General features: G+C 50.6%; 9 protein-coding genes across 9 annotated transcripts; 6 read left to right on the top strand and 3 right to left on the bottom strand.

The window, feature by feature from the left end:
• Positions 1-825: 825 nt before the first annotated feature.
• Positions 826-1,271, top strand: N7525_011212 (uncharacterized protein; the record flags this gene model as incomplete). Its single annotated transcript, XM_002560838.1, has 2 exons — positions 826-1,047; positions 1,113-1,271. The coding sequence occupies 2 exons, from the start codon at positions 826-828 to the stop codon at positions 1,269-1,271; spliced, it is 381 nt and encodes a 126-aa protein (XP_002560884.1).
• Positions 1,272-1,635: 364 nt separating this feature from the next.
• On the bottom strand, positions 1,636-5,312 carry N7525_011213 (uncharacterized protein; the record flags this gene model as incomplete). The annotated part of the gene is made up of 4 exons (XM_002560839.1): positions 1,636-1,910; positions 1,975-4,735; positions 4,793-5,101; positions 5,169-5,312. The coding sequence occupies 4 exons, from the start codon at positions 5,310-5,312 to the stop codon at positions 1,636-1,638; spliced, it is 3,489 nt and encodes a 1,162-aa protein (XP_002560885.1).
• A 427-nt stretch (positions 5,313-5,739) lies between these two features.
• On the top strand, positions 5,740-6,782 carry N7525_011214 (HMG-box domain-containing protein; the record flags this gene model as incomplete). Its single annotated transcript, XM_002560840.2, has 3 exons — positions 5,740-6,222; positions 6,284-6,583; positions 6,645-6,782. Coding segments are annotated over 3 exons (921 nt in total), but the record flags the coding sequence as incomplete, so codon positions are not given.
• A 1,634-nt stretch (positions 6,783-8,416) lies between these two features.
• On the top strand, positions 8,417-13,921 carry N7525_011215 (uncharacterized protein; the record flags this gene model as incomplete). Its single annotated transcript, XM_061215393.1, has 4 exons — positions 8,417-9,328; positions 9,381-12,330; positions 12,388-12,503; positions 12,563-13,921. 4 exons carry the CDS (start codon positions 8,417-8,419, stop codon positions 13,919-13,921), a joined length of 5,337 nt encoding a protein of 1,778 aa, XP_061067905.1.
• Positions 13,922-14,910: 989 nt separating this feature from the next.
• N7525_011216 (uncharacterized protein) lies at positions 14,911-15,288 on the top strand (the record flags this gene model as incomplete). Its single annotated transcript, XM_061215394.1, has 1 exon — positions 14,911-15,288. One exon carries the CDS (start codon positions 14,911-14,913, stop codon positions 15,286-15,288), a length of 378 nt encoding a protein of 125 aa, XP_061067906.1.
• A 389-nt stretch (positions 15,289-15,677) lies between these two features.
• N7525_011217 (dynamin family protein) lies at positions 15,678-18,039 on the bottom strand (the record flags this gene model as incomplete). Its single annotated transcript, XM_061215395.1, has 5 exons — positions 15,678-16,068; positions 16,133-16,501; positions 16,551-16,957; positions 17,007-17,603; positions 17,782-18,039. 5 exons carry the CDS (start codon positions 18,037-18,039, stop codon positions 15,678-15,680), a joined length of 2,022 nt encoding a protein of 673 aa, XP_061067907.1.
• Positions 18,040-18,592: 553 nt separating this feature from the next.
• On the bottom strand, positions 18,593-19,231 carry N7525_011218 (uncharacterized protein; the record flags this gene model as incomplete). The annotated part of the gene is made up of 1 exon (XM_061215396.1): positions 18,593-19,231. The coding sequence occupies one exon, from the start codon at positions 19,229-19,231 to the stop codon at positions 18,593-18,595; it is 639 nt and encodes a 212-aa protein (XP_061067908.1).
• A 1,781-nt stretch (positions 19,232-21,012) lies between these two features.
• N7525_011219 (uncharacterized protein) lies at positions 21,013-21,416 on the top strand (the record flags this gene model as incomplete). Its single annotated transcript, XM_061215397.1, has 2 exons — positions 21,013-21,173; positions 21,242-21,416. 2 exons carry the CDS (start codon positions 21,013-21,015, stop codon positions 21,414-21,416), a joined length of 336 nt encoding a protein of 111 aa, XP_061067909.1.
• Positions 21,417-21,945: 529 nt separating this feature from the next.
• N7525_011220 (uncharacterized protein) lies at positions 21,946-22,200 on the top strand (the record flags this gene model as incomplete). Its single annotated transcript, XM_061215398.1, has 1 exon — positions 21,946-22,200. The coding sequence occupies one exon, from the start codon at positions 21,946-21,948 to the stop codon at positions 22,198-22,200; it is 255 nt and encodes an 84-aa protein (XP_061067910.1).
• Between the last annotated feature and the right edge of the window lie 51 nt (positions 22,201-22,251).

Consider the following 22,251-nt stretch of genomic DNA (forward strand, 5'->3'; position numbering starts at 1 on the left):
GATTTTGAGAAGATCAGGGGACATAACCTGGTGACAACTGGGACCCCTCAGTGTAGTCGTGAGGACCTTTGGGACGTAGGAAAGGATGGGGACCTTGGGGGTTAGGCGTCATGATTTTCGAGCGAATCGTAGCGCGTGGTTTGGCGAGCAACTTTGGGGAAATCTTGTGGTGGATGTGATATAGAGTCAAAACTGCAGGAAATAGAGACCTGAGAGCAATCCAAGGAAAATGCTCCCCAGCATTCCGATGAAGAATTCCTCTCCCCGCGGGAGATGATTCCCCTCCAAAAAAATGATCCTGACTAAGCAACAATCTGCCACTCTGGTCCGACCTGCCTTACTAGCCCAAATCGGGTAGTTTGTCTGCAGTTCGCATCCGGTGTAAAGAAGAAAGTTCATGTTGAGTCATAGAGCGTATAGGCTCGATGAGCTGAATGACATCTATGGTTATTTCTATTTACCTTCAACATATCCTCCTAAGCCCAAATACGCAGCTCGACTTACTGAAACCAGTCGCGGCCTTCATTCACCGCCTTTGCCCCGGATCGACTATCAGCTTATCGCAATGCTCCAACATCCACTTGTGATGACCCGCCCACAACAACGTGAACAACGTACAAGTTGATTTACAGCCTGGAGAGCATCTGCACAGCCTAACCGAGAGAAATACCCTATATTCAATCAGTTTCCTCGACAGACCAACTCTGCACCGTAACTGAGGCTCTAATCAACGACCTTTCCCTATCCTGTATCCTGTATCCTGCGCCGAACCCAGACTAACCGGCAACAAACTTTCCGGTCCCTACGACTCATTACACAATCACAATGGGCAACATCTGCTCCCGCTCATCCAATCAAGGAGACCCCTTCAATCAGCCGGGTCGTGTAGTCGGCACCAGCTCAGGGGGAACTGCCGCACCCCGCGCCCCACTTCCGGCCAAGACAAACTGGAAGGCTACACCCGGCCGCACATTGGGCGAGAGCACCGCAGATGGTAGTACTGGCGGGACAGACGAGGCACGTGCAAATGCTGCAATTGCGGCACAGGTATGACAGCTCACGTCCCGCAAACATATGCTATGCAGGGCTATCATTGCTGACTTGTGTTACAGAAACGCGCCGAAAGCGCCTCTGCCAATAAAGGGAAATTGGGCTCAAAGCTGGCTGCACAGAAGGCACAGACTCAGGCGCAGACATTAGACCAAGTCAGTCGCACAGAGAGGGCTGCGCGAGATGTAGATGGGGTTGAGGCTGCAAGGAGATGGGAATAGGCATATCCATACGGTGTTTTAATTTGATCATGACTGCCATTGTATCCTAGAGATTTGCTTGTTGGCGTTGTATTTGTGAGCTTGTTGTGTCTCCTTATAGCGATTGCTTCGTTTTTGTTGCGGTTCATTGGCTTTTTGTTTGTCGGTGAAATTAAGCTTCACTTTGGGTTTAGATGAAATGATGTGATAATACTAGTCTCAGCTGGTACTCCGACTAGCCTCGGTTTCTCCAATTCTAACTCAGAGTAATCATGGAGGGTACTCTTTAGCTTCGGCTTCTACAAGAATCAAGACTCGCCAAGTATATCGTACAATCATTGATATTTGAAGACGTATTTGAGCCTACCATGAACTAAAGAATGATCTAAAGAACATTGTAGCGGCCACCCACTGGTGCACGCGCCTCACCCTCTGAGGCTGCCAGGGTTGCGTCCTTGAGCAGACGTCTAAGCTCATGGATGGCGGTGGTGACTGAGATCTCCGTCTCACCCTCAACCAGAATGTACAGCTTGGGAAGTTCCCCAGGCCCGGGTTCCTTCCCGGCTGCGTAGAAATTACCCTTGGTGGTGATGGAGGTACCGGATGCCTCCAGGATCTTTGCCACGTTTGTACGGTTTGTGACGGCCCAACGTGCTTTTTCTGTATGACAAAAGTAAATGGTAAGTAATTGTCTTAAATATGGGAGGAATATGGGATAACTTACGAGGGAAATCATTGATTTCCAATGTTGCATGGAACGCTCCAGCATCAGGGCCACGGTTATCAATAGGCACACCCGATCTCATCACACCCGCACGACTCAAACGTGCATGGATATCCGCAACGGCGGAGCCCACCTTATCCAACGGGTTCTTTGAGGCACCCGCCGGTGCTCTCTCCGTACGATGAACGACGATCTTTCCATCAAGATCAACGCCTTTCGGCACACCCGGCATAGAAGCTGAAGGTGCAGCTGGTGCAACAGCCGGGGCAGCAGCGGATCGGACAGCTGAAAGAGCCTTGTTGAATCGATCATCTGATTCCTGCTCAGTCTCAAGCTTATCCTCTTCTTCATCCTCATCGCCAGTTTTGTATGCTTTCCGCTCACGCAGTCGCGCAGTTTCACGTTCCATATTAAGGCGGTCCAGACCTTTACCACCGAATCCATGACGTGAGAAATTCTTCTCCTTGCCGGCCTTGACCTTCTCATTGAACCCATCAACCAGCTTCTGGAGAGGCTCGGGGACTTCCTGTCCACTTTGTTTGAGAGCCTTTGCAATATCCAAAGCATACCGATCCTGTTCTTCGGTAACGAACGTGACGGCGGTTCCTGTGTTGCCAGCCCGTCCAGTGCGACCGGCACGATGGACATAATCCTCCAGGTGGTTAGGGGCATCATAGTTGACAACGAGCTTGAGCTGCTTGACATCCAACCCACGAGCGGCAACTGACGTTGCGACTAGGATAGGGAAGACGCCGGCCTTGAATTCTTGAATCGTGCTGTCACGATCAATCTGGTCCTTTCCACCGTGAATCGACATGCAAGGGTAGCCCTTATACATCAACTGCTTGAGTAAATCATCTGCGGCCTCTTGGCGGTCCACAAAAATCAACGTGCGATAGTCTTCATTTGCGTCGTCTTCGTACAGATTCCCCAGGAGCTCCAACAGGCGGAAGAATTTCTGGTCGTTGTTACGGACCTCGACGATTTGAGTGATCTCTCGAGCCACAACACTCTTGCCACCCACAGTGATCTCCACCGGATCGTTCAAGGTTTTCCGGGCCAATGCTTCCATACTCTTAGGGAAAGTGGCTGAAAAAAGGACAGTCTGCCTGTCCGGTCGGATGCTTGCCATGATCTTCACAACTTGTGGCCCAAAGCCCATATCGAACATGCGGTCCCCCTCATCTAGGACGACGTACGTGATACGGCGTAGATTGAGGACCCGTCCTTGGTTTGCGGCCAGCAGATCGATGAGACGACCAGCAGTGCATACAATAATTTCCGCGCCCCGTTTAAGTTCGGCAATTTGGTCTTTGATCGGAGCTCCGCCATACGCGCAGACAGCACGAAGACCCAAGGCCCTCAAGAAAGGCTTACAGTCCTTATGAATTTGGGTGGCCAGTTCACGGGTGGGGGCCAAGATCATACTGATGGGGCCATCTGTACTAGCCAAGGGCCGTTGGTCTTTGATATGCCGAAACATTGGAACCAGGAAAGCGCCAGTCTTGCCTGAACCAGTTTTTGCCACGCCGATGACATCGCGACCGGACATGATCGTGGGGATTGCTTGGGCCTGAATAGACGTGAGGCTTTCCCACCCGAGTTTGTGAACAACGTCCAATGTCTGGACGCCTAGACCGCATTGTGACCACTTTTGAACAGGTTTAGGGACATCGTGACCGCGGACCTTGATGCCATCGAGTTCAAGTCGCAAGCTTGCTACCTCCTCCTCGGTCATTTCGGCAAGGTGGGATGGTTCGGTGTAAAATTCCTTACGGAACGGCTCATACTCGATCTTAGTGTGGTCGATATCAGGCATCTCCCGCTTCTTCTTTTTGATCGCTGCCAGGGCAAGGACATCTTCGGCCTTCTCGTCGCCAACCGCCGTCACATCCACATCCTCATCGTCGCCAAACATAGCCTCTGGTTGTTGATTTGTTTTCTTCTTGGCAAATGTGGCCCCAGTTGTCCGTTCAGGCGGCGTCGAGTCTTGGAGTCCAGCCATGAACGCATCTAGGGGATCGACTTCTTCGGCATCGTCAACCTCCATGGGAGTAGAGTCGGCCTGCACGTTCGTCGATTCCTCCATGTGGACATCATCATTGTGATTCTGGAGTCGTGTATCCCGGCGTTCAGTTGCGGCACGAGCTTCGGCTGCTGCGTGTTCTTCCGTTCCTTCAACTTGCATGTCTACATCATCATCGTCTCCCGTATCCTCCACCGGTGCACTCACATCGAGAGGCGTGGTTGGCAATTTCTCAAGTTTCTTGCGTGTTGATCCCTCATCTCCATCCCCGAATCCCAGAGGTTTAGAAGCAGAGGGTTTCTCTGTTTCAGGGACTTGTTTGGCACCCAGGCCAAATCCGCTAACATTACCTTTGGCTTTCAAGGGACCAGAGAGGGTGGCGGGCGGAGCACTTGCTAGGGTGGGTTTTGTCACGGATGCAGCCTTGGCAGACGTCGGAACGGCAACATCAGTACCAAGCACCGCGGGAGCAGCCGCGGTCGAGGTTGATGATTTTACGATAGCCTTTGGGTCGAACTTGGACTTTCCGGGAAATGCGGCAGGAGCTGGAGACACACTCGATTTACGGTCAATCGCTTCGAGTATGTTTTTGGGATCGACCGATGCCTGTTCCTTTTGCTTCTTTTCGCGTTCGGCGGCTTGTTTCTGTTTCCATGCTTCAAGCTTGGCAAGTCTCTCTGCCTTCTTCTCTTCATCTGTCTGAGCAGTCGGGACCGGTGTGGAAGGTTTGGATGGCTGCAAGATACAATTAATATCAAGGGCTCGGCATGATGCAAAATGGGAGCAGCTTACCTCTCGGGTTCTAGACCGAGACCGTCGGCTCGCAGCACGATCACGGCTGTCATCCCGTCTAGACTTGAGCTTCAAATCAGCAGAATCATCTATCCGCCTGCGGTCCCGATCGCGGGAGTCATCTCGCCTGGAACGGTAATCCCTATCACGACTTCTGCGGCGGAAATCATGGTCGTCATCTCGTCGCCGTTCCCGGGATCGGTCTCTCCGAGCTGGCCGATAAGTATCTTCGTCGCGCCGATCTATGGGCAGGTCTCGTCGTCGATATGCATCTCTATCGCGAGGGCGTTCGCGCCCGCGGTACCGTCTCTAGATATCACAAGGATGGTCAGAGATTGCAAGATAATGTGTGAATTTGCGATTGCGCCACACGTACCTCTGGGCTGCGGGATCTGCGGTAACTACGCCCATCATCCCGCCTAGTTCTGTCATAACGATCATCCTCTCTGCGAGGCCGACGGGATGAAGAATATGTGCTGCCTACAGGTGATGGTGAGCGAGTATCTCCGTGGCGAGCCATTGTTGCAGGCTGATCAGTGAGTGTTACTGGAACGCAAAAGCACCCGGGACACGGATCGATGAAGGGGAGAGAGGGAGGAAGAGAAAGCGCCCCGCAAAAAAAGGCTGTTGAGACGACAATTCAGGCCTCAGGGGACCGAGAGAGAAGGAACGTGTGAGGTGTTTGTCTATCGCATCGTCACGGCGCAAACCGTTGGAATCAAGAAACAGATTACGTAAGACAGGGAAAGGGGCTAGGCCCGATGCGGATAGGTACACCAAAGCAGGCGCGCGCCTCTTGCTCCGCTTGCGTCAACAGCTCCTGTTATCGGTCCTTAGCTTTTGAATATTGAGTTGCTAATTTGACTTGTTCTGGTGTTTATTATTGCACCTCGCTCCAGCTAAAGAATCTACTACGATAACCACTTCATGCCTTGGCTGTCGGCAGCTCGGGGGGCTTCCTCCGCACCCTGCACCGCGGTGCTCTCTCTCCCCGTACTGGCGTGAGCGACTTGCAGCATCAACTTCGTCGCGTCAGCCTGACAGCGGGCTCTGATTTGGCGCGCCCGCAAGTCCAACTCCTTTCCTCCACCCAATCGATGGTTCATTCGAATTCATTCGCGACTGCTTCCACCCCTCTCAAAGCGAGCGAGACGCCCAAGGCGAAGAGCTCCAAGAAGGCCGGCAAGCCCAAGAAGAAGCCTCTCAGCGAGACACAAAAAGAAATTGAGAGAATCAGGAAACACCGGGCTCACATCAGGGACCTCAAGGCGACTGCCCTCGTGAGCGGGCGACCGAAGAGGCTTCCCAACAACGCCTTCGCTATTGCTATGTCTGAGATACTGCCCCATGTCAAAGGTTGCTCCTCGCACAAAGAAGCGTTCCTGGTTGCCATAGAGCGTGCCAAAGCAATCAGCCCTCAAGATAAGGAGGTATGTGCCCTCGAATTTCTCAGTATACGTTAGGAGCGACATACTGATCCCCCAAATTCAGAGATTACAAGCTCAAGCGAAGGCGAACTACGCCGCTAACACCGCTGCTTACAACTCGTGGGTCCAGTCGCACACACCTCTCCAGATCAGAGAGGCCAACTCTGCCCGCCTAACTCTTTCGCGTCTTGAGAACAAGAGTTACCCTCCACTCAAAGATGACCGCTTGGTCACGGTATCTAGATCTGCCTACACTTTATACTTGAAGGAACGCATGGAGACAGAGTACCAGGGAAAGGCTGGCGTGGAGAGCTTCCCAGCCATTGGCCGCGAATGGCTTGCACTACCCCAAGCGGAGAAAGATGTAAGCAATCTCGGCAGCATCGATATATACTGGATTTTGCAAATGCTGACCATGAATCCAGCGCTACCGCAAATTGCAAATCGAAGATCGTCGACGGTATGAGAGAGAGTGTCAAGAGGTGTATGGAATCCCAGCACCCGAGAGTTCTCATTACCAATCACCGGAAGACTACCTGTTTCAAGAGGAGCCCGAAACCTGAAACTGATTTATACCGCGGGTTTCCAATGGGATGGTGTTGACCTGGTCGAGGGAGGTTTCTTTCGGAAAGGGGTTTGCTCAGTGGGTTTGTTCGTCGCATGCTGTTTTTTTGAGTTTTCCAAATGACTTGTTTCACATTTTCTTATTGCTGTATTTTGTACTGTCTGTCAAGCTGTCTCTTTACACTGGATTGTTTTCCTTGGTCGGGCTGTGGAGGCGCTGCAATAAGAAATCGTAATGAATTCGTGCGAAGTTCACCATCTCCAGCCCAACTCAATTCCCTCTACAACAGCGTTTCCATTGAATTGATGAGTCAGAGAGAGAAGGACCCTTCTGATCCTCTTTTTTTCGATGCACCCTCTCCACCAACCCCGCATTGGGCCCTTATTTTTTACTCCGAAGCTCAAGTGGCGGTGTGCAAAAGATGTGTTGCGCTTGCAGGTGGCCTTTTAGTCTGGGATTTGCATTGAGTAAACCATTGGCCTCGAGGAGTATTTCGGAGCATCTACAGGTGTACTCCATGCAACGTGTGTAAAACATAAAATAGTTATATGGCGCTTGTGGTAATAATGGAGGGTAAAAACGCGCAACATATATAGCGGAGTGCCTGCACGTAGCTATGGGATTGCCACTATATGTTATGGACTACATATCTAGCTGGTGCCTCTTGATATACTTCGATGCAATTGGACTTAAAATTGGCTATAGTACCATGGTACGGCACAGGCTATTTCCTCAAAATCCATGGATTTGAAGTTGGGAACCATGGAATCAGCAAACTGTTATCGTGGGGTCTGTGCAACATTTGTTGACCTCTCGAGTACCTACGTAGTTATGCTATGCAGGTTATAGAAAAAAGTCAACGTACATATTTTAGTATACATATATGTACAGAGTACATATTGTCAGTTTCAAGCACCCTTCTCTGTACTCTGTACTTGGCTCAGGTATGCGCTTAGTGTTCCCAGCCATCTGTGTTTTTCTTTCCAATTTCCCAGGGATGCTCATATAAGTGTGTTGTCCGAGTTTGGGGGACTCGAATAATCTTTATATTAACATCGAGACACCCTCGACCACATAAATGCAATAATAACAACATTGAACAAGTACATTGTACGGCCGGAGTACATAACTACCTTGAACTTGGCGGGCTAAATGGGATGATCTTCACCTCCACCGCCTGAACTTATCCCTGCCTCTCGAGAAGATCCCCTCCCGGTCTAACTTTTTCCATATTTTTCTCCCTTGACTCCCTTGACTCCTTGAATTTTCTTGTGTTCAATTTACAGCAGACACGGTTTTACAGACTGCGTCATTATCTCTTAGTCCGTCGATATATCTCTTATCAGCATCCAAAAACATCTGAAGTCGCGCCGGTCGTGCAGGGAGGCTATTTGACTTGAATTTGACTTGATCTTTTGCCTAATAGTCTCATAATACCCGCTCGGATAACCTACCACACGAACATCGCTCTCCCGCAACGCCGCGCCCAGAAACACCGTCTGTGATCGATTGGGACAATATCCCCACCAGGACTCGAAACCAACCCGCCCACCGATGCGTTCGCTACTCGATATCGCTGAGTTGCCGTATCAGTGACCGGACCGGGCGTGATCGGCGCATGTGATATTCAACATGGAAGCGATTGAGGTGCCTTATCGCGCATGCGCGGGGAAGACCAGCGCCGCGGAGGATGTCGCATACTACAAACGGAACGTGCAAATCGAGGAGAAGCTCCCCAACGAAGTCTGGAAATTATCGACTACGCAAGCGAACTTTTGCCTGCCTGATAACCGGGTGTACGAAAAAGGCGATTTAGTCACCGGGTTGAGTTCTTGCTTTCCGACTCGCTCACCAGAGCCAGAGTCGTACGACCAGCCTCCGCCTCCCTACGACGATGTGATCCGCGATCTCCCTCCAGAATACTCCGCACTGCCTCCGCTCGCGCAGCGCAAATCAACGGCTGTTTCTTTTGCGCCGAAGACTCGTGGAAAATCGCACAAGCCGTCATCCTCGTTGCTGAAAGACCGGATGCTGGATATACGCATTGATTTCGAGAATCCTACCGGTGTTCGGGAACATAAGAAGAAAAAGCCCGCGGTAGCAAAGAAAGCAATACCACCTCCTTCTCCCCCTCCACCGCCACCACCGGCAGGCGGGGATGGTGGAGGAGACGACAATTCCAACGGCGACGGTGGTGATGGTGGGAATGGTGGTGACTCAGGTGGTGCTGGAGACGGCGACGGGGGAGATGGCGGTGACGATTGGGGCAATTGGGATGTGAGCGGAAAGAAAGATAAGAAGAAAAAGAAACTGGAGGAGGAAGAGGAAGAGAGAAAAGCCAAGGAAGAGGAAGAGAAAAAGGCGAAAGAGGAGGAAGAGACACTAGCGAAGGAGGAAGAAGAGAGAATAGCCAAGGAAGAGGAAGACCGAAAGGCCGCTGAAGCCTCTGCTGCCAAAGATCTTAGCTGGGCTGAGGATAACGGGGGTGGGGGCGACGACTCATGGGCTACCTTCACGAACGTAGGGAAAAAGAAGAAAGGAAAGGTAAGACCATCCTCCTCCGCTGTACAAGATGGTTGTCTAAGTAAAATTACAGGGAGAAGTTGCACCGCCTGGGGCGTTCCAGGACGTAAGTCTTGATAATGGCGCACCGCAATTGGACTTGAACTTCGACAATCCAGTTCCCAAGACCGGCGGAACTGGGTTTAGTTTCGGAGGATGGGGCAAAGACTGGAATACGGGTGGCAAGCTCGATCTCGGTGACCCTTCCCAAGACGAGTCTAAGAACAACAACCCCTGGGGAACAACCTCCAAGAAAACCGGCGACTTCGATTTTGGCTTGGGTTCCGCACCCGCCGAGACCAAGCAAGAAGATGACTGGGGAGGTTGGGATGTGAGCAAAGACAAAAAGAAGGAGACGGATCCCGTACCAGAGGCTCCTGTGCCTCCACCTCCGCCTGCACCCAGAGTCGATTTCACGCAGGAAGCCTGGTATCAAAATCTTTCCTCAAAGGAGCGGCGTAAAGCGAAGAAGGAGATGGAGAAGAAATACAAAGACGAAGATGAAGCCGCAGAAAAGGCGCAAGCAGAATATGAAGCGGCGCAAGCAGAATATGAAGCAGCCAAGGCTGAAGCCGAAGCTGCTGCGGCTGCAGCTGTACCCGAACCCGTACCTGAACCTGAACCTGAACCGGTGGTCGAGGAGACTCAACAGCCACCCGAGGCAGATGATGACTTGGGTTGGGATGTTCCAGTGAAAACCAAAGATAAAAAGAAGAAGAAGAAGATTGACCTTCTAGCTGATCCGGAGCCTATCATCGATGAGACACCAGCTAAAACAAAAGAGCCAGTTGATGTTTTCGCCGCTTGGGGGATTTCCTCGAAGGACAAGAAGAAAAGCAAAGGCAAGGCTGAGCCAGCACCTGAGCCAGAACCCATACAAGAACCGGAACCGGAACCGGAACCTGAACCTGAACCAGAACCAGAACCAGAACCAGAGCCACTGCCAGAGCCCGAACCCGAGGCTCCGAAGGTGCCTGATGAACCCCTATACGAAAATTGGCGAGACATATCGTCTAAAGAACGCAAGAAGCGAGAGAAACAATTGATGCGTAAAGGCCTTCCCATTCCGGGCAAGGACTTCGAGCTCCCATCCGACAAGCCCCCTGAAGAACCTGAACCGGTTGTTGAACCGGAGCCGGAACCAGCGCCTGAGCCTGAGCCCGAACCTGAACCTGAACCCGAACCCGTACCAGAGCAAGAACCAGAGCAAGAACCAGAGAAACCGGCGGAAGACGAATCCTGGGGAATTTGGGGCACAGCAAAGGACAAGAAAAAGAAGAAGGCCAAGGATATTGAAGAACCGCCCCCACGTGCGCCAACACCTCCTGCTCAAGGCCTAACCCCAGAGCCAGAAGCTTTCCATGACAATGCGGACGATATTTGGGCTGAGCTAGCCCCTAAGACCTCTAAAAGTTCAAAGAAGACTACGAAAGCCATCGAACCCCCCAAAGAGGAAAAGTCATCTAAAGGCTTTTGGTCGACCCTAACAGGGGGTTCTACCAGCAAAACCAAATCAACGAAGAAGGCAGATGAGAAGGCCAAGGCGAAAGAGGAGAAGGAACCCGAGCCTATAGAAGAGGAAGATCTCCTTATTGATGTTGGCGACAACGCCCCAGCGCCTGAGCCGGAGGCAGAGCCTGTACCAGAACCTGAACCTGAACCTGTGCCTGAACCCGTACCTGAGCCTCCTGCCCCCGAAAAGTCATCTAAGTCGAAGACTTCCAAGCTTAGTGTGGCCGAACGCATCAAGGCCCTGGAACAGGCCAAGAAGGAGAAGGCCAAAGCCGAAAAAACTAGCTCGAAGAGCAAATCTAAGGAAAAGAAGGTCGAACCGGAGCCAGAGCCTGCGCCGGAGCCTGAACCTCCCGTAGAGGAGCCCGCTCCTACCAAGAAGAGTTCAAAATCCAAGTCCAAGACAGCAGACGCTGATGACTTCGAGGAAAGGAAAGTCTCCAAGGACTCTGTTCCTGGGAGCTTCCCGGACTTTGGAGATGACCCCGAGCCTGAGCCTGAACCCGAGCCTGAGCCTGAGCCGGAACCAGAACCAGAGCCCGAGCCCGAGCCCGAACCGGAACCTGAGCCACCGGCCCCAGACTTGTCAAAAATGACTAAAAAGGAACTCAAGAAGTATAAAAAGGCCGAAGCCGAGAAAGCCGCGGCAGCCGCCGCTGCGGCCGAAGCGGCTGCAGCCAGGGAGCCAACCCCACCACCTCCGGAGGAGACACGTGCGCTAGACCCTGAGCCGGAGCCAGAACCAGAACCAGAACCTGAGCCCGAGGCAGCGCCAGAGCCTGAAGCCGAGCCCGAACCTGTACCAGAGGAGCCAGAAGAGAAGGACGAAGGTGATCCTCCCGTCCCACCAGCAGAGCCTGCCGAAGAGCCTCCCAAGCCCTCCAAGAAAGAGCGAGCACGCGCTGAACGGAATACGAACACCTCTTCATGGGGATTTTGGGGAGCCGCACCGCCCCCAAAGAAATCCAGCAAGAAGGAAAGCAAGACCCAGGAGCAAGCAGAGCCTCCAAAGAAGTTAAAGAAGGAGAATAAGGTCCAGGAGGAGGCGGAACCTCCAAAGAAGTTGACCAAGAAGGAGCCTAAAATACCAGAGGAAGTAGAACCCCCAAAGAAAAAGGAGTCTCCTCGAAACTCTCGACCAAAAGACCCGGAACCAGAAGTGGAAAGGTCTTCTGCGTCTGACCGAGAGAAACGGCGAGAACGAGAGGGGCGATCCTCCAAAAACCAACGTGGCGTGGCCTTGGCTCACATGGTCCTGGGTACACCCCAGTCCAAAAGCAAATCGACTCGCAAACCTGGCTCTTCGTCGAAACCCGTATCCAGGCGTCCATCAGTTGATATGGACGACAAAACTGCCGACCCAGCATCTCCGGATGAGAAGCCTGAGGTTTCTGGAAAAGCAGCCAAGCTGATGGGCATGGATCCTTCCAAGTCCCGACGTGAGCGCCCGCGCACGGACAGGCGGAAATCAGGTATGTTCCTTTTCGTCAAGCTTACATTTTCTCGCTGACTTTCTGTTTACGAAACAGTTCGAGATCCGTATGCGATCGAGGATGATGACCTCGTTATGGTGGACATGGAGGATGTCGAGGGTCATTCGCCCAAGGAGGGCTCTAAGGGCTCAAGGCGCAAGGCTAAGAGACAGGTATGTCGACATGACTACATTATTCTTCGTGCCTTTTTACCAACTGACAATCCTTATAGCCACGCCCGAGGCCTGACGACGAGGACGATGCTGTCCTGGTCGATCCATATCAAGCGCATCCCGGCCCAGATATCATGTCAGGGCCCGAAGATATGGCCTATGTCGATGCGCCTCCAAGAGAACGCCGTCTGAAGCGGTCCAACACCGCGCCGCCGAAGAAACAAGAGAGCGGTGGATTAATGGGTCTCCTCGATTCCCTGAGAAAAAGCACACGCCCCGACCGCCCAGAACGTCCAGAGATGCCCGAAAGACGGAAGTCGCGGTCACATCGTGATGACGACGCAAGATACCCAGAAATGGATCGCGACGGCGCTCGCAGATCACGCCGCGAGGATCGACGCCGAGGATCTGTCCGACCAGACACCGATGGCGAAGGGTTCGTGACCGATGCCGCTGGCGCAGCAGGCGGCGACACAGAAGCCGAGGAAGCGGAAGCTCGGCGCGCAGCACGCCATTCACGGCGTGGATCCCGCAAGGCACCTTCCGACTCCCGGGAAACGGAAGCTCGGGAAGCAGAGGAGCGGCGCGCGAGGCGAAAAGAACGGGCACGTGAGCAACGTGCTCGCGAAGAGGAAGAGGAAGAGCGCCTACGGGAGGAAGACCGTCTACGAGAAATCAAGCGGGCCCGGCGAGCTGCACGCGAGGAACGTCGTGCTCGAGAAGAGCAAGCGGCTCGCGAAGCCGAAGCGCAAGCAGCGGCTGAAGCTCAAGCAGCGGCTGACGCTAGGGCTGCAGAACGCCGTGAGCGCCGGCGACTGCGCGAAGAGGAGATGATGGCCGCGAGAGCGAGCCGGCGCCGTGAACGCGAGCAAAGGATTCCTGAGGTCTATCCCGATGAACGCGAGGTCGAGCGTCGTGGGGCTCGTAGCTCCCGCGCTTATGAAGAGCCGAACGCTCGTCGTCGCAAGTCTAAGGTCGCTCCTGAGCAAACGCGGGAGCCGCTCATGACTGGTGGGTTGAATCGTGGCGAGGGTGCGAAAGATAAAATTTCCTCGTGGGTTTACTCGCAAAGCGACGAGCCTCCAGAGCCACCAGAGATAGTCCCCACTCTTATTGATGTGCCTCCTCTTGCAGCTGATGATGGAGGAAATGCTCATTCTCATTCTCTTTCGTCGGATGAGGAAGCCCGTCGCGCTCTTCGTCGTAAGGCCCGCCATCGTGCGAAGTACGAGGAGGAGATTGACGATGGTCGTTCGCGGCATCGTGGCTCTCGTCGTGAAGGCGTGAAGAGCAGCTCTGGAAGTGGTGATTATGAACGTGATCGTGGAATGAGGTCTCACCCGGGGAGTCGACATGGTGCTCCGCCGAGTTCGGGTGCTAAGAAGCCCAGTTGGTTCCGCAAATTGACGAACTTGTAAACCAGAGATTTGGTCATTCTCTATCCTTGTGTGGTGGGAGTTTGTTTGTTTTATATATCGGTTGCAGCGTTACTTTTCTTTTTCTTTTTCTTTTTGGTTATTTACAAGGTCTGATGGAACTCCAGACGGACAGGATGTAACGACATGTACGAAGCTCATATGATACTATGACCCGCAATATACGCAATTTGGATTCTTTATGGTTATTCTTATGCTACAGTAATAGCTTCCATGATGTATGCTATAGCTTCACTACGAAGAGTAGCCCACTGGGTATGCGGCCTCTGGATTTGGTGCTTCGTGTCAGGGGCTATAGATAGAGACGTCGCTGCTGTCTACCCAACAACCACATGCCTAGAATGACCACCAAAGGTACATATAAAACGGGGTACTAAAGACCACCAAGAAGACTACGGTGGACTATTCTTATTATATATAAAATGAGACTCCAATATGTGGGATATACGATGGGCGGTAAAAAGTGTAAGCCGTACAAAGGACTTTGTTCTCTATATAGCCAAATATGACATACATCTGGACAAGGGATAATCCTGGCTTTTATATAGCAGATATAAAACTACAAATATGAATAAAAGATCAAATCCAATGCTGAGGAGTGAAGAGTGTAGCCTGATCCGTAAGGTATCCCAATAGGCACTTTGATACTCTCCTTCTCTCAATCCCATGTGAAGTCAAAAACTTCCATCGCCATTCATTCCTCCAATGACATTTGACATTCCCAAGAACCATCCCCAAGTCTTCAAAGTTGGATAAGACTTAAATACAAATACATATCTCCAGATCCCACCTCACAAAGGCATGATCATATCCCCTATATGCATTCCATAACATCGCAGCTAACCAACCCAGTCCATCAGATCAATCTCCAAGTCATCCTCAGAGAAGACCACAAGCCCTGCCAAGCACAAACCTCGGCACCTGAAGTTCACCTCAAAACCATCAATTACACACCTCTCACACCCTCCACGATGTCCGTACCAGCTGCCGTCACAGACTATCAAAAGGAGCGGACCAACTTCCTATCATGGCTCGAAGACCAAGCCCGACTTATCAGACTGCAACCGAAGTCAGATACCATTTCAGAAGTGAAAGTCAACCTCCGCGAACGAAGCGGTGAATACCTAGATCGACTCACCGAGGCGTCCATCCTCATGGCTTGTGAGACAAGTGATAATATCTACGTTACTGTAAAGCCGAAGTGGTTTTACAATGATATGGTCCCGAAAATTTGCGGTCTGCTTCAGATTAGGATACCCCAGATAGCGATGAGGCTTGGGATCAATCCTAAATGCGACATGTGTGTGCATTACATTATTATGAATATCGTGGCGGAGCCGGGTTTCTGATGGCTGACTTGGGGCAATGAATAGTTGTGATTATGGATATCGTTTTATTATCCTATGCACCGATGTCTTGTAAACATGGGCATAAGGGCCACCGCTGTATTTACACGTACCTTGTGGAATTCCTTTGGTACATAGTCGTCCTACCTACATGATATTCTTTGGATCGTTCTTCGTCAGATATTTCTCGGGTGTAAACCGTAAACTTGACCTTTCCATGTACAATCAGAGATATAGCCCACCCTGAAAGCTAATGAATCTTATAAGATCTTGCAAAACATGAATTTGTTTTTGTAGACATAATTAGGGAATGATGGGCTAGCAATACAACATCAATGGTTTCAGGAGGACTGCCATAACGAGAGACATGATGAACTATCAATATGCCTGAATCATTTCATAAGCACTGCCTTTCCAGCCTCCAGGTCTTCGATCTCCTTCTGCAACTGGCGTCGTCTCCGCTTCAAAGCCCTGCCCTCCCCAACAATCTCCTCCAGTCTCTCGTTGGAAAGGTCGTTAACCCATGAAGGGGAAAACAGCTTCATCGGGGCCTCCGGACCAGTGACCAGGCAATAGTCCGCAGCTTGCATACACACGGTATCCAGGAACCTCTTCCGAGCCACCTTATAGTAGGAATCGAGAATGTCATGAATGTCCCGAACAGTATGTTCGATGTTGCTCATATGGTGTTGGTGGGCAAGGTCACTCAGTCGGACAACCTCTCCGTGCTTGCAATTATCAATGGAATTTTTGGCAGCAGTCGAATACATTCGCTTTTGCCGGCTACAATGCTTCCAAAGTTAGTAGCCAAACTTTGGACGCATTCAGAAAAGTTTAGGTGACTGACCATTTCTCAAGATTGTCATTAAAGTAGTGATTGAGTGTAAGCGGAGTACCGTCGCGTTCAATTCGCAGGAGAAACTCAACCTTTGAAATTGCCTGCTTGTACTTTTCAACAAGGTCATCCATGAGCAGGGACATGATTTTTGTAGAGATCTGAGTGTTTTTGGAGACAACTTCAAGTGCTTGGCGTATGAATGCATGCACGACGCTGATAATGTCACTGATGTAGCCACGCGCGAGTATCGGCCATTTGACAGACTGCTTCCTCATGAGGATAGAGAGTAAGGTAGGATTGAATTTTCCTATCTCGAAGCCCCGAGAATTGGAGTAGACCTCCTCAATCCACGAGAGAATGCCCCGTTCGAAGGGGAGGCTCCACGGGTTCGGAAACATGTAGGGACTCCTCAAGGTCCGCCACTGACATGTTCTGAGTTGTATCCCAGTTCTTCCGGCTTTGCAAGGTACCTTGTTGCTTTTCAGTATCGGAGGGGTTATTGCGCCTTTCTTCACGGTCATCAACACTGCCGTCTGTGTCCTCCGGCCTCTCCGGCTTCGATCGGAAAGTGTAGGTGTGACCCCAATGGGCGAGGTCGTTCGAAAAGACGTCGTTCCTGAGAGAGACCAATGTAGCCAGGCGCAAATCCTTGTCTTCGTCGAACACACAATTGACCCCATAATTTGCCGCAAGGGCGTGCCGTGTAATCTCTTGAAAAGCCGACACAATATCTAGAAGTATTCGCCTCTGCTGCTCTGGTGTCTCTCGCTGAGCTCCCAGAGATTGCAAGAGATCCTTTGAGTCTTTCAGCCTCTTGGTCACTTCAGGGCGTAACTTTAAAGTATTAGCGAGCTCATTGACAGCAGCGAAGGGTTATGCGTACCGAGAGGAACTCGCGGCGGACATGTGGGGTGAGGAGGTCTTGGAGGCAAGCCATTAATGCCGAAACCCCGTAATTCCCAGGCGGTACATGATTCCAAGGCGCATGTTGATAGAACATCCTTTCTTCGGTATCTCGGTCGACATTGCCAGCCTGAAGCTGTTTTTGACCGAGATTTCGGACGAGGATCCACCCCAACTGCCCGTTCGCATTGCCGTCGTGAATGAGTTGGATTACTTTGTGCTCGGCTCCTTTGTCAACGAGATCTGGTTTTGTGAGGATCCGCAAGGTCCTTCCTTCTTCTGGGTCAATCTCGCTGGCCATCTCAATGATTTCTTGGGTCGCAATGTCAGCATTTGCTGGGACGACAGCCAACATGATAGACCGTTGGTTTTGCATGTAACTAAGGACCATGTTCCTGACCAGCGCGATATCATTTTTTGTAGTCCGATCCGATGTTGTATTATTGAAGATCCCAGGGACGTCGATGACGCTGAGGTGGCTCTCATTCGGACCACGAATCTCTAGCTGTAGGACGCTGTTGGAAAAGGTCGGCTTTTGGTCCCCATCACATGAAGAAAGGTTCATAGCCTCGTGGACCTTGCAAACCGGAGTTAGCATAAAGTGTTGAGCACAGTTAATATAAGTGTAGTACCTCTTTCATCGTACGACTGAAGTCCTAAGCACTCAGTGACTGAAGGTCAGAGGCCTTCCAACCCCGCAGCTTCTGGTCCTCCTCTGGATTTGCGTCTGATGCAGGAATTATAGACGCAGATACCTCCCGCAGAACCAAGTTGGTATCACGGCGGAAGATAATGTGTGTCGCAAATCTTGTGCACAGGCCGCTATCTCGAGGGAAGTTTATCTTGGTCAGGGCTTCGAGAACCGAGCTCTTACCGCAAGACTGGTCTCCAACGACAACCAGCTGGGGGAGACTGACATACTCCCCCATGTTGCAGGCAAAAAGTTTGTCAATCTTCTCAAGTAGAGCTGGATCAGCCAACTCCAGACTTCTCGTGCGTGTTTCGATCGGCATGGCTTTGGATGTAGCTGACTAAAAACTGCAGGATACAAGGTGAGAAAGATGTGTGCTAGGATTTCAGTTGAAGTTGGAAGATGAAGTAATAAAGAAGAGGAACTGAGAGGGTGAGAAACAGACGAAGAGGAGAAGAGTAGAAGAGAGAAAGAAAAGGAAAGAGGAAGACGGGGAAAGGGGAAAGACGAAGATGGGAAGGACCCCAAAAGGGAACGGACGTTCATGGCCGACAGTTTCTAGGTACATTGACTCCCATACCACCAATTTACTATTGTCTACAAATTGTAGTGATTAATTCCTACAACAGCCACCTCTGTAGGGTCAATTTGTATAATATCCCAATTTCTATAACAAGAATAGTCGGCCGCTTATACAGTCGTAGTCTTCTTAGGTGGTCTTTTTAGTGGTCTTCTTAGGTAGACTTTTTAGATCTCTAGTCATATAGATATTTTCTCCCACTTCTCGATTTATTAGGTAGATAGCAGAAGAGGGCCAAAAAGGGCTTAATTTGTAACGGGAAGTTCTCTATCTATAACCTTAGATCCATTCAGCCCTAAATCTCTGAACGCCCAGTGCGGTCCTTCCCACCCAGATCAGCCCATTGTCTAGAAATAGTGTCAGCATCCTCGTCTGAGCTATCCGGGTTAGAAGTGACTGGAAGGGGGAAAACCTCGGTGCTCATTAACTCGGGTGAGTCTTCGGGCATAGGGGAGACTGCAGGCAAAGGTGGGCTGATCATGCCATAGGAGCTACCGCAGCTCCATGTCTCTGGAGTCTCTGTCGCTGGAGTCTCTGTCGCTGGAGTCTCTGTCTCTGGAGTCTCTGTCTCTGGAGTCTCTGTGTTCTCGGGAAGCTTCTCGACGGGCTTAGAGCCTTCTTCCTGGAAGAGATTAGCAACATCACCAGAAAGCTTCTCAATTTCAGCGAGAGTAGGGGACCGATATTCCTCTCCCTTGGGCTTCGGAACAGACTTGGTGTTGGAGAGAGTTCTAGAGCTGCTTTTCCTCGAAACGACTTTGGCTAGTGTTCGGACAGCCGAAGGCATAGGAGGTTCTCGTTGCGATACTCGACCATCGTGGTAGTGGCGAATCGAACGACGCTCGCCGCCGACAGCGCGCTCAGTGGTAAAGCCGTTGCTTGTTGGTACAATGGGGGCCTGTCCTGCTCGGTTAGACTTCTTGCGGTCAGCCATGATGACTGCGGCGGAAATAGTTAGCTTGTATGTCTCCGATGGAGTGGTGGAATGGACTGGATGAATGGACTGGATGGGCTGGATGGAATACTCCTAAAAACCCACGGAAATTGGGGAACTTATATAGTTGGGTTCACGGTGTCTATGGACGGGGTGAGAACAAAGTCTTTATCCTTCCTTTGCTGTGCCTTTCTTTCAAGTCCTTGCTTTCATAGATAAATACAATAACAATGGGGTAGATCTATTTGGCGCGTTGAAAGGAGACAATGAAAGACCTTGTTTTTAATCAAGTCAAAGCAAACATCCATACCTCTCCCTGTTTATATCCACTACCGCGGCCTGAACAAAAACCTGTAACCATCAAGGGTCTCTAATGGTTGATTGCTTCAAATCTGGGGTTACTGCCAAGAGACCAAAATATGTCTTCCACACGAACCGTATTTCTCCGTGAAGACCTTCCTACAGTCGACGAATATGGCTTGTTCCGAGGCACGCTGTGGTTGACAGTGAGATTTTCAAATAATGATTACCAGTGTTCTGACGAGGAGCTGATGAATCTTACAATTCGGCGCCTTCGACGCGGGGAGTTCACAGTGGACTCCGAGCCTATACACCAGGGAAGGGGATTTTGCATATCATTCCCGGTCTCAATTTACGGCGCTAGTCGTAGCGAGTGTATTGCCATTGCTATAAGACTGGCGGAATGCTATAGGCAGGATATCATGTCAGGGGAGATTTCTATTGACCGGGAGTTTCTATTCAGGAGCAGGGCTTTCATCCGATAAAGACATGCTGGAAACAAACAAAAAGATCAAGGAGCATTCTCGGATTGGTAAACATATATCCACCCAAGTGTCCGTATACGCTTGCCGCAGGAGGGTGATAAGGCTTCTATAATATGCTACACTCATGCTTTCCAATGTTGAATCTATGAATATGGGGCATAAATAATCATATCCTAGGTACGCACTTTTTACCCCAAAACTTCCACCTCACGTATAGTACCGTGTTCTTGCCCGGAAGCCTTTATACATCCTTACCTCACTGCGCCGTTTGCGAAGATTTACCATGTAGGAGCTATTGGTCTAATCAAGAAAGCCTTGAGCTTCAGTTTGGAATATCTATTTGGCGCATTTTTTTCTCTTCCATCTTTAAAAAAAGGCCTTACTAGAAACCGTGCGCTTTATGCCATAGTTCCGCCCCGGGTAGTTGATTTTTCACTGGCGGGTTAACCGCTATAGTCCCATTCCTCTAGATAATATCAAATCCGAAGGATAATACAATACTTCTCTATCCTGCAGATCTAGCACATTGGCTAATATCTACATGACCACCCAGCTTAAACGCTTATATGGAGTACAAGGCCTTCATAGCTAAACTGAGTGAACATTATACGGCGGCCCCTAATCTGCAGAGTTACTCCCAGGGTGAAATGGAAGGCATAATGATGGGTAATCTTACATCAGCATATTTATCTACCTAGGTAGGTTAGACTCTAAGTCTAGAGAAAGTGGCTTTTTATCTACGTGACGTTTCAAATGTTGGAAGATGTCCGCAAAATACCGACGTTGGTCCTACGGTTCCGACGCCCAATTTAGTATCCTGACGGTAATCTGATATACTTCCGTAGATGTTAAAATAGAATTTGGCGACCTTTGCCTGCCTCCTTCGCACTCTCCATTTCTCCTCGTTATCCATCCTCCTCGTTATCCATCCTCCTCGTTATCCATCCTCTCCCCGATATCTTATCCCAAATCCCTACATATTTCTTGTCTACCACCATGGGTACCATGGGTGGAGTCACTAGCGAAGACGTCGTCATCCTCATGCTCTTAATTGCCTTAACAACCTTGTGGGCTTTGATCGTGATTTTCTGCGTCGAGTGGTGGAGGCTGTTACGCACACTGAATCCTCCAGGGTCAGACCCTCGGGTGCCCGTGACGTGGGAACTATCTATAGCTCAGCGTCCAAAACAAGATTAATCTAGGAACGGTGTCTGTACCCGTATAGCACCGAGAGCTATAATAAGGGACGCCGTCATAAAATGCCTCAACTGACGGGCCGTAACCCGCCAACGTTCTCTCCGGGACTTAAGAGGCTCTGCGTGACTGCGTTGCCTACACCAAGGGTCTATATCATTATTTACTTCAACTTTTCCTTGCTTTGCCGAAGCCAGAGGGTTTAAATGGACCCTGGTTTTTTTTTTCAGTGCAATGTTCGATGGGTACTTCTTTTGCACCTTTGTGGTTCCCCTGTTAGAAGCGTCCTGGGTTGCTGTACATTCGGTCAGGGCGGGTGATTCGACGTTGATTTGCACTAAAAGGAGGTCACTCTCACATAATCGGGAATCGTGAAATGAAAGGACACGAGAGTTTGATGTATATCTATCTTCTAGGCATTGCGAAACGAGAGATATGTTTGGCTCTTGGCTTAAATCGCTGTTTTTGATTTCCAATGAAATGATTCATTTACCTTTGCTGCAACAGCGATATCTCATTCTGACGTTCACCTCGAGCCTTCCTTGATGGCTCAAGCACAATCGTAGTTTCCACAACAGCAGCTTCCTCAAGTTGTGAATTTTCCAGGTCAAATGCGGTCTGCTCCTCTGTTCTCCTTTTTTCTCCTCTTCTCACCTCACGCGAATCTACAAAGTCAAAGATAAGTATTATTTCTCTTGATCTAACCTTCGTGTTCCTCTTTTCTTGTCGGTCATCATGGTGTCCGACACAATTACCGCATCCATCATCCAGGGTGGCGCTGGGATTGTGGCAGCAGCGCTAACGGTCATAGGTACTTATATCATTCAACGCCAGGGGCAGACACAGGCCGCAACCCAGCCTGCCCCGAGTTTTGTCTGGAACTTTAATTTTTGGCAACGCTCTTCGCCGAGAGCCAAGCCTCATAGAGATCCGGATCCCGAGCTGGGTCTTGGGGTGAATGATGTGCCAATGATTGACGTGGCAGAGTGATCCGCCCACCCTTCTTCTCTTTTTGCCTCTCTCCCTCTTGCTTCTCCACTC

Source organism: Penicillium rubens (genome assembly GCF_028828025.1).
Source record: "Penicillium rubens strain IBT 27055 chromosome Unknown utg000004l_segment0_segment0, whole genome shotgun sequence".
NCBI lineage: Eukaryota > Fungi > Ascomycota > Eurotiomycetes > Eurotiales > Aspergillaceae > Penicillium > Penicillium rubens.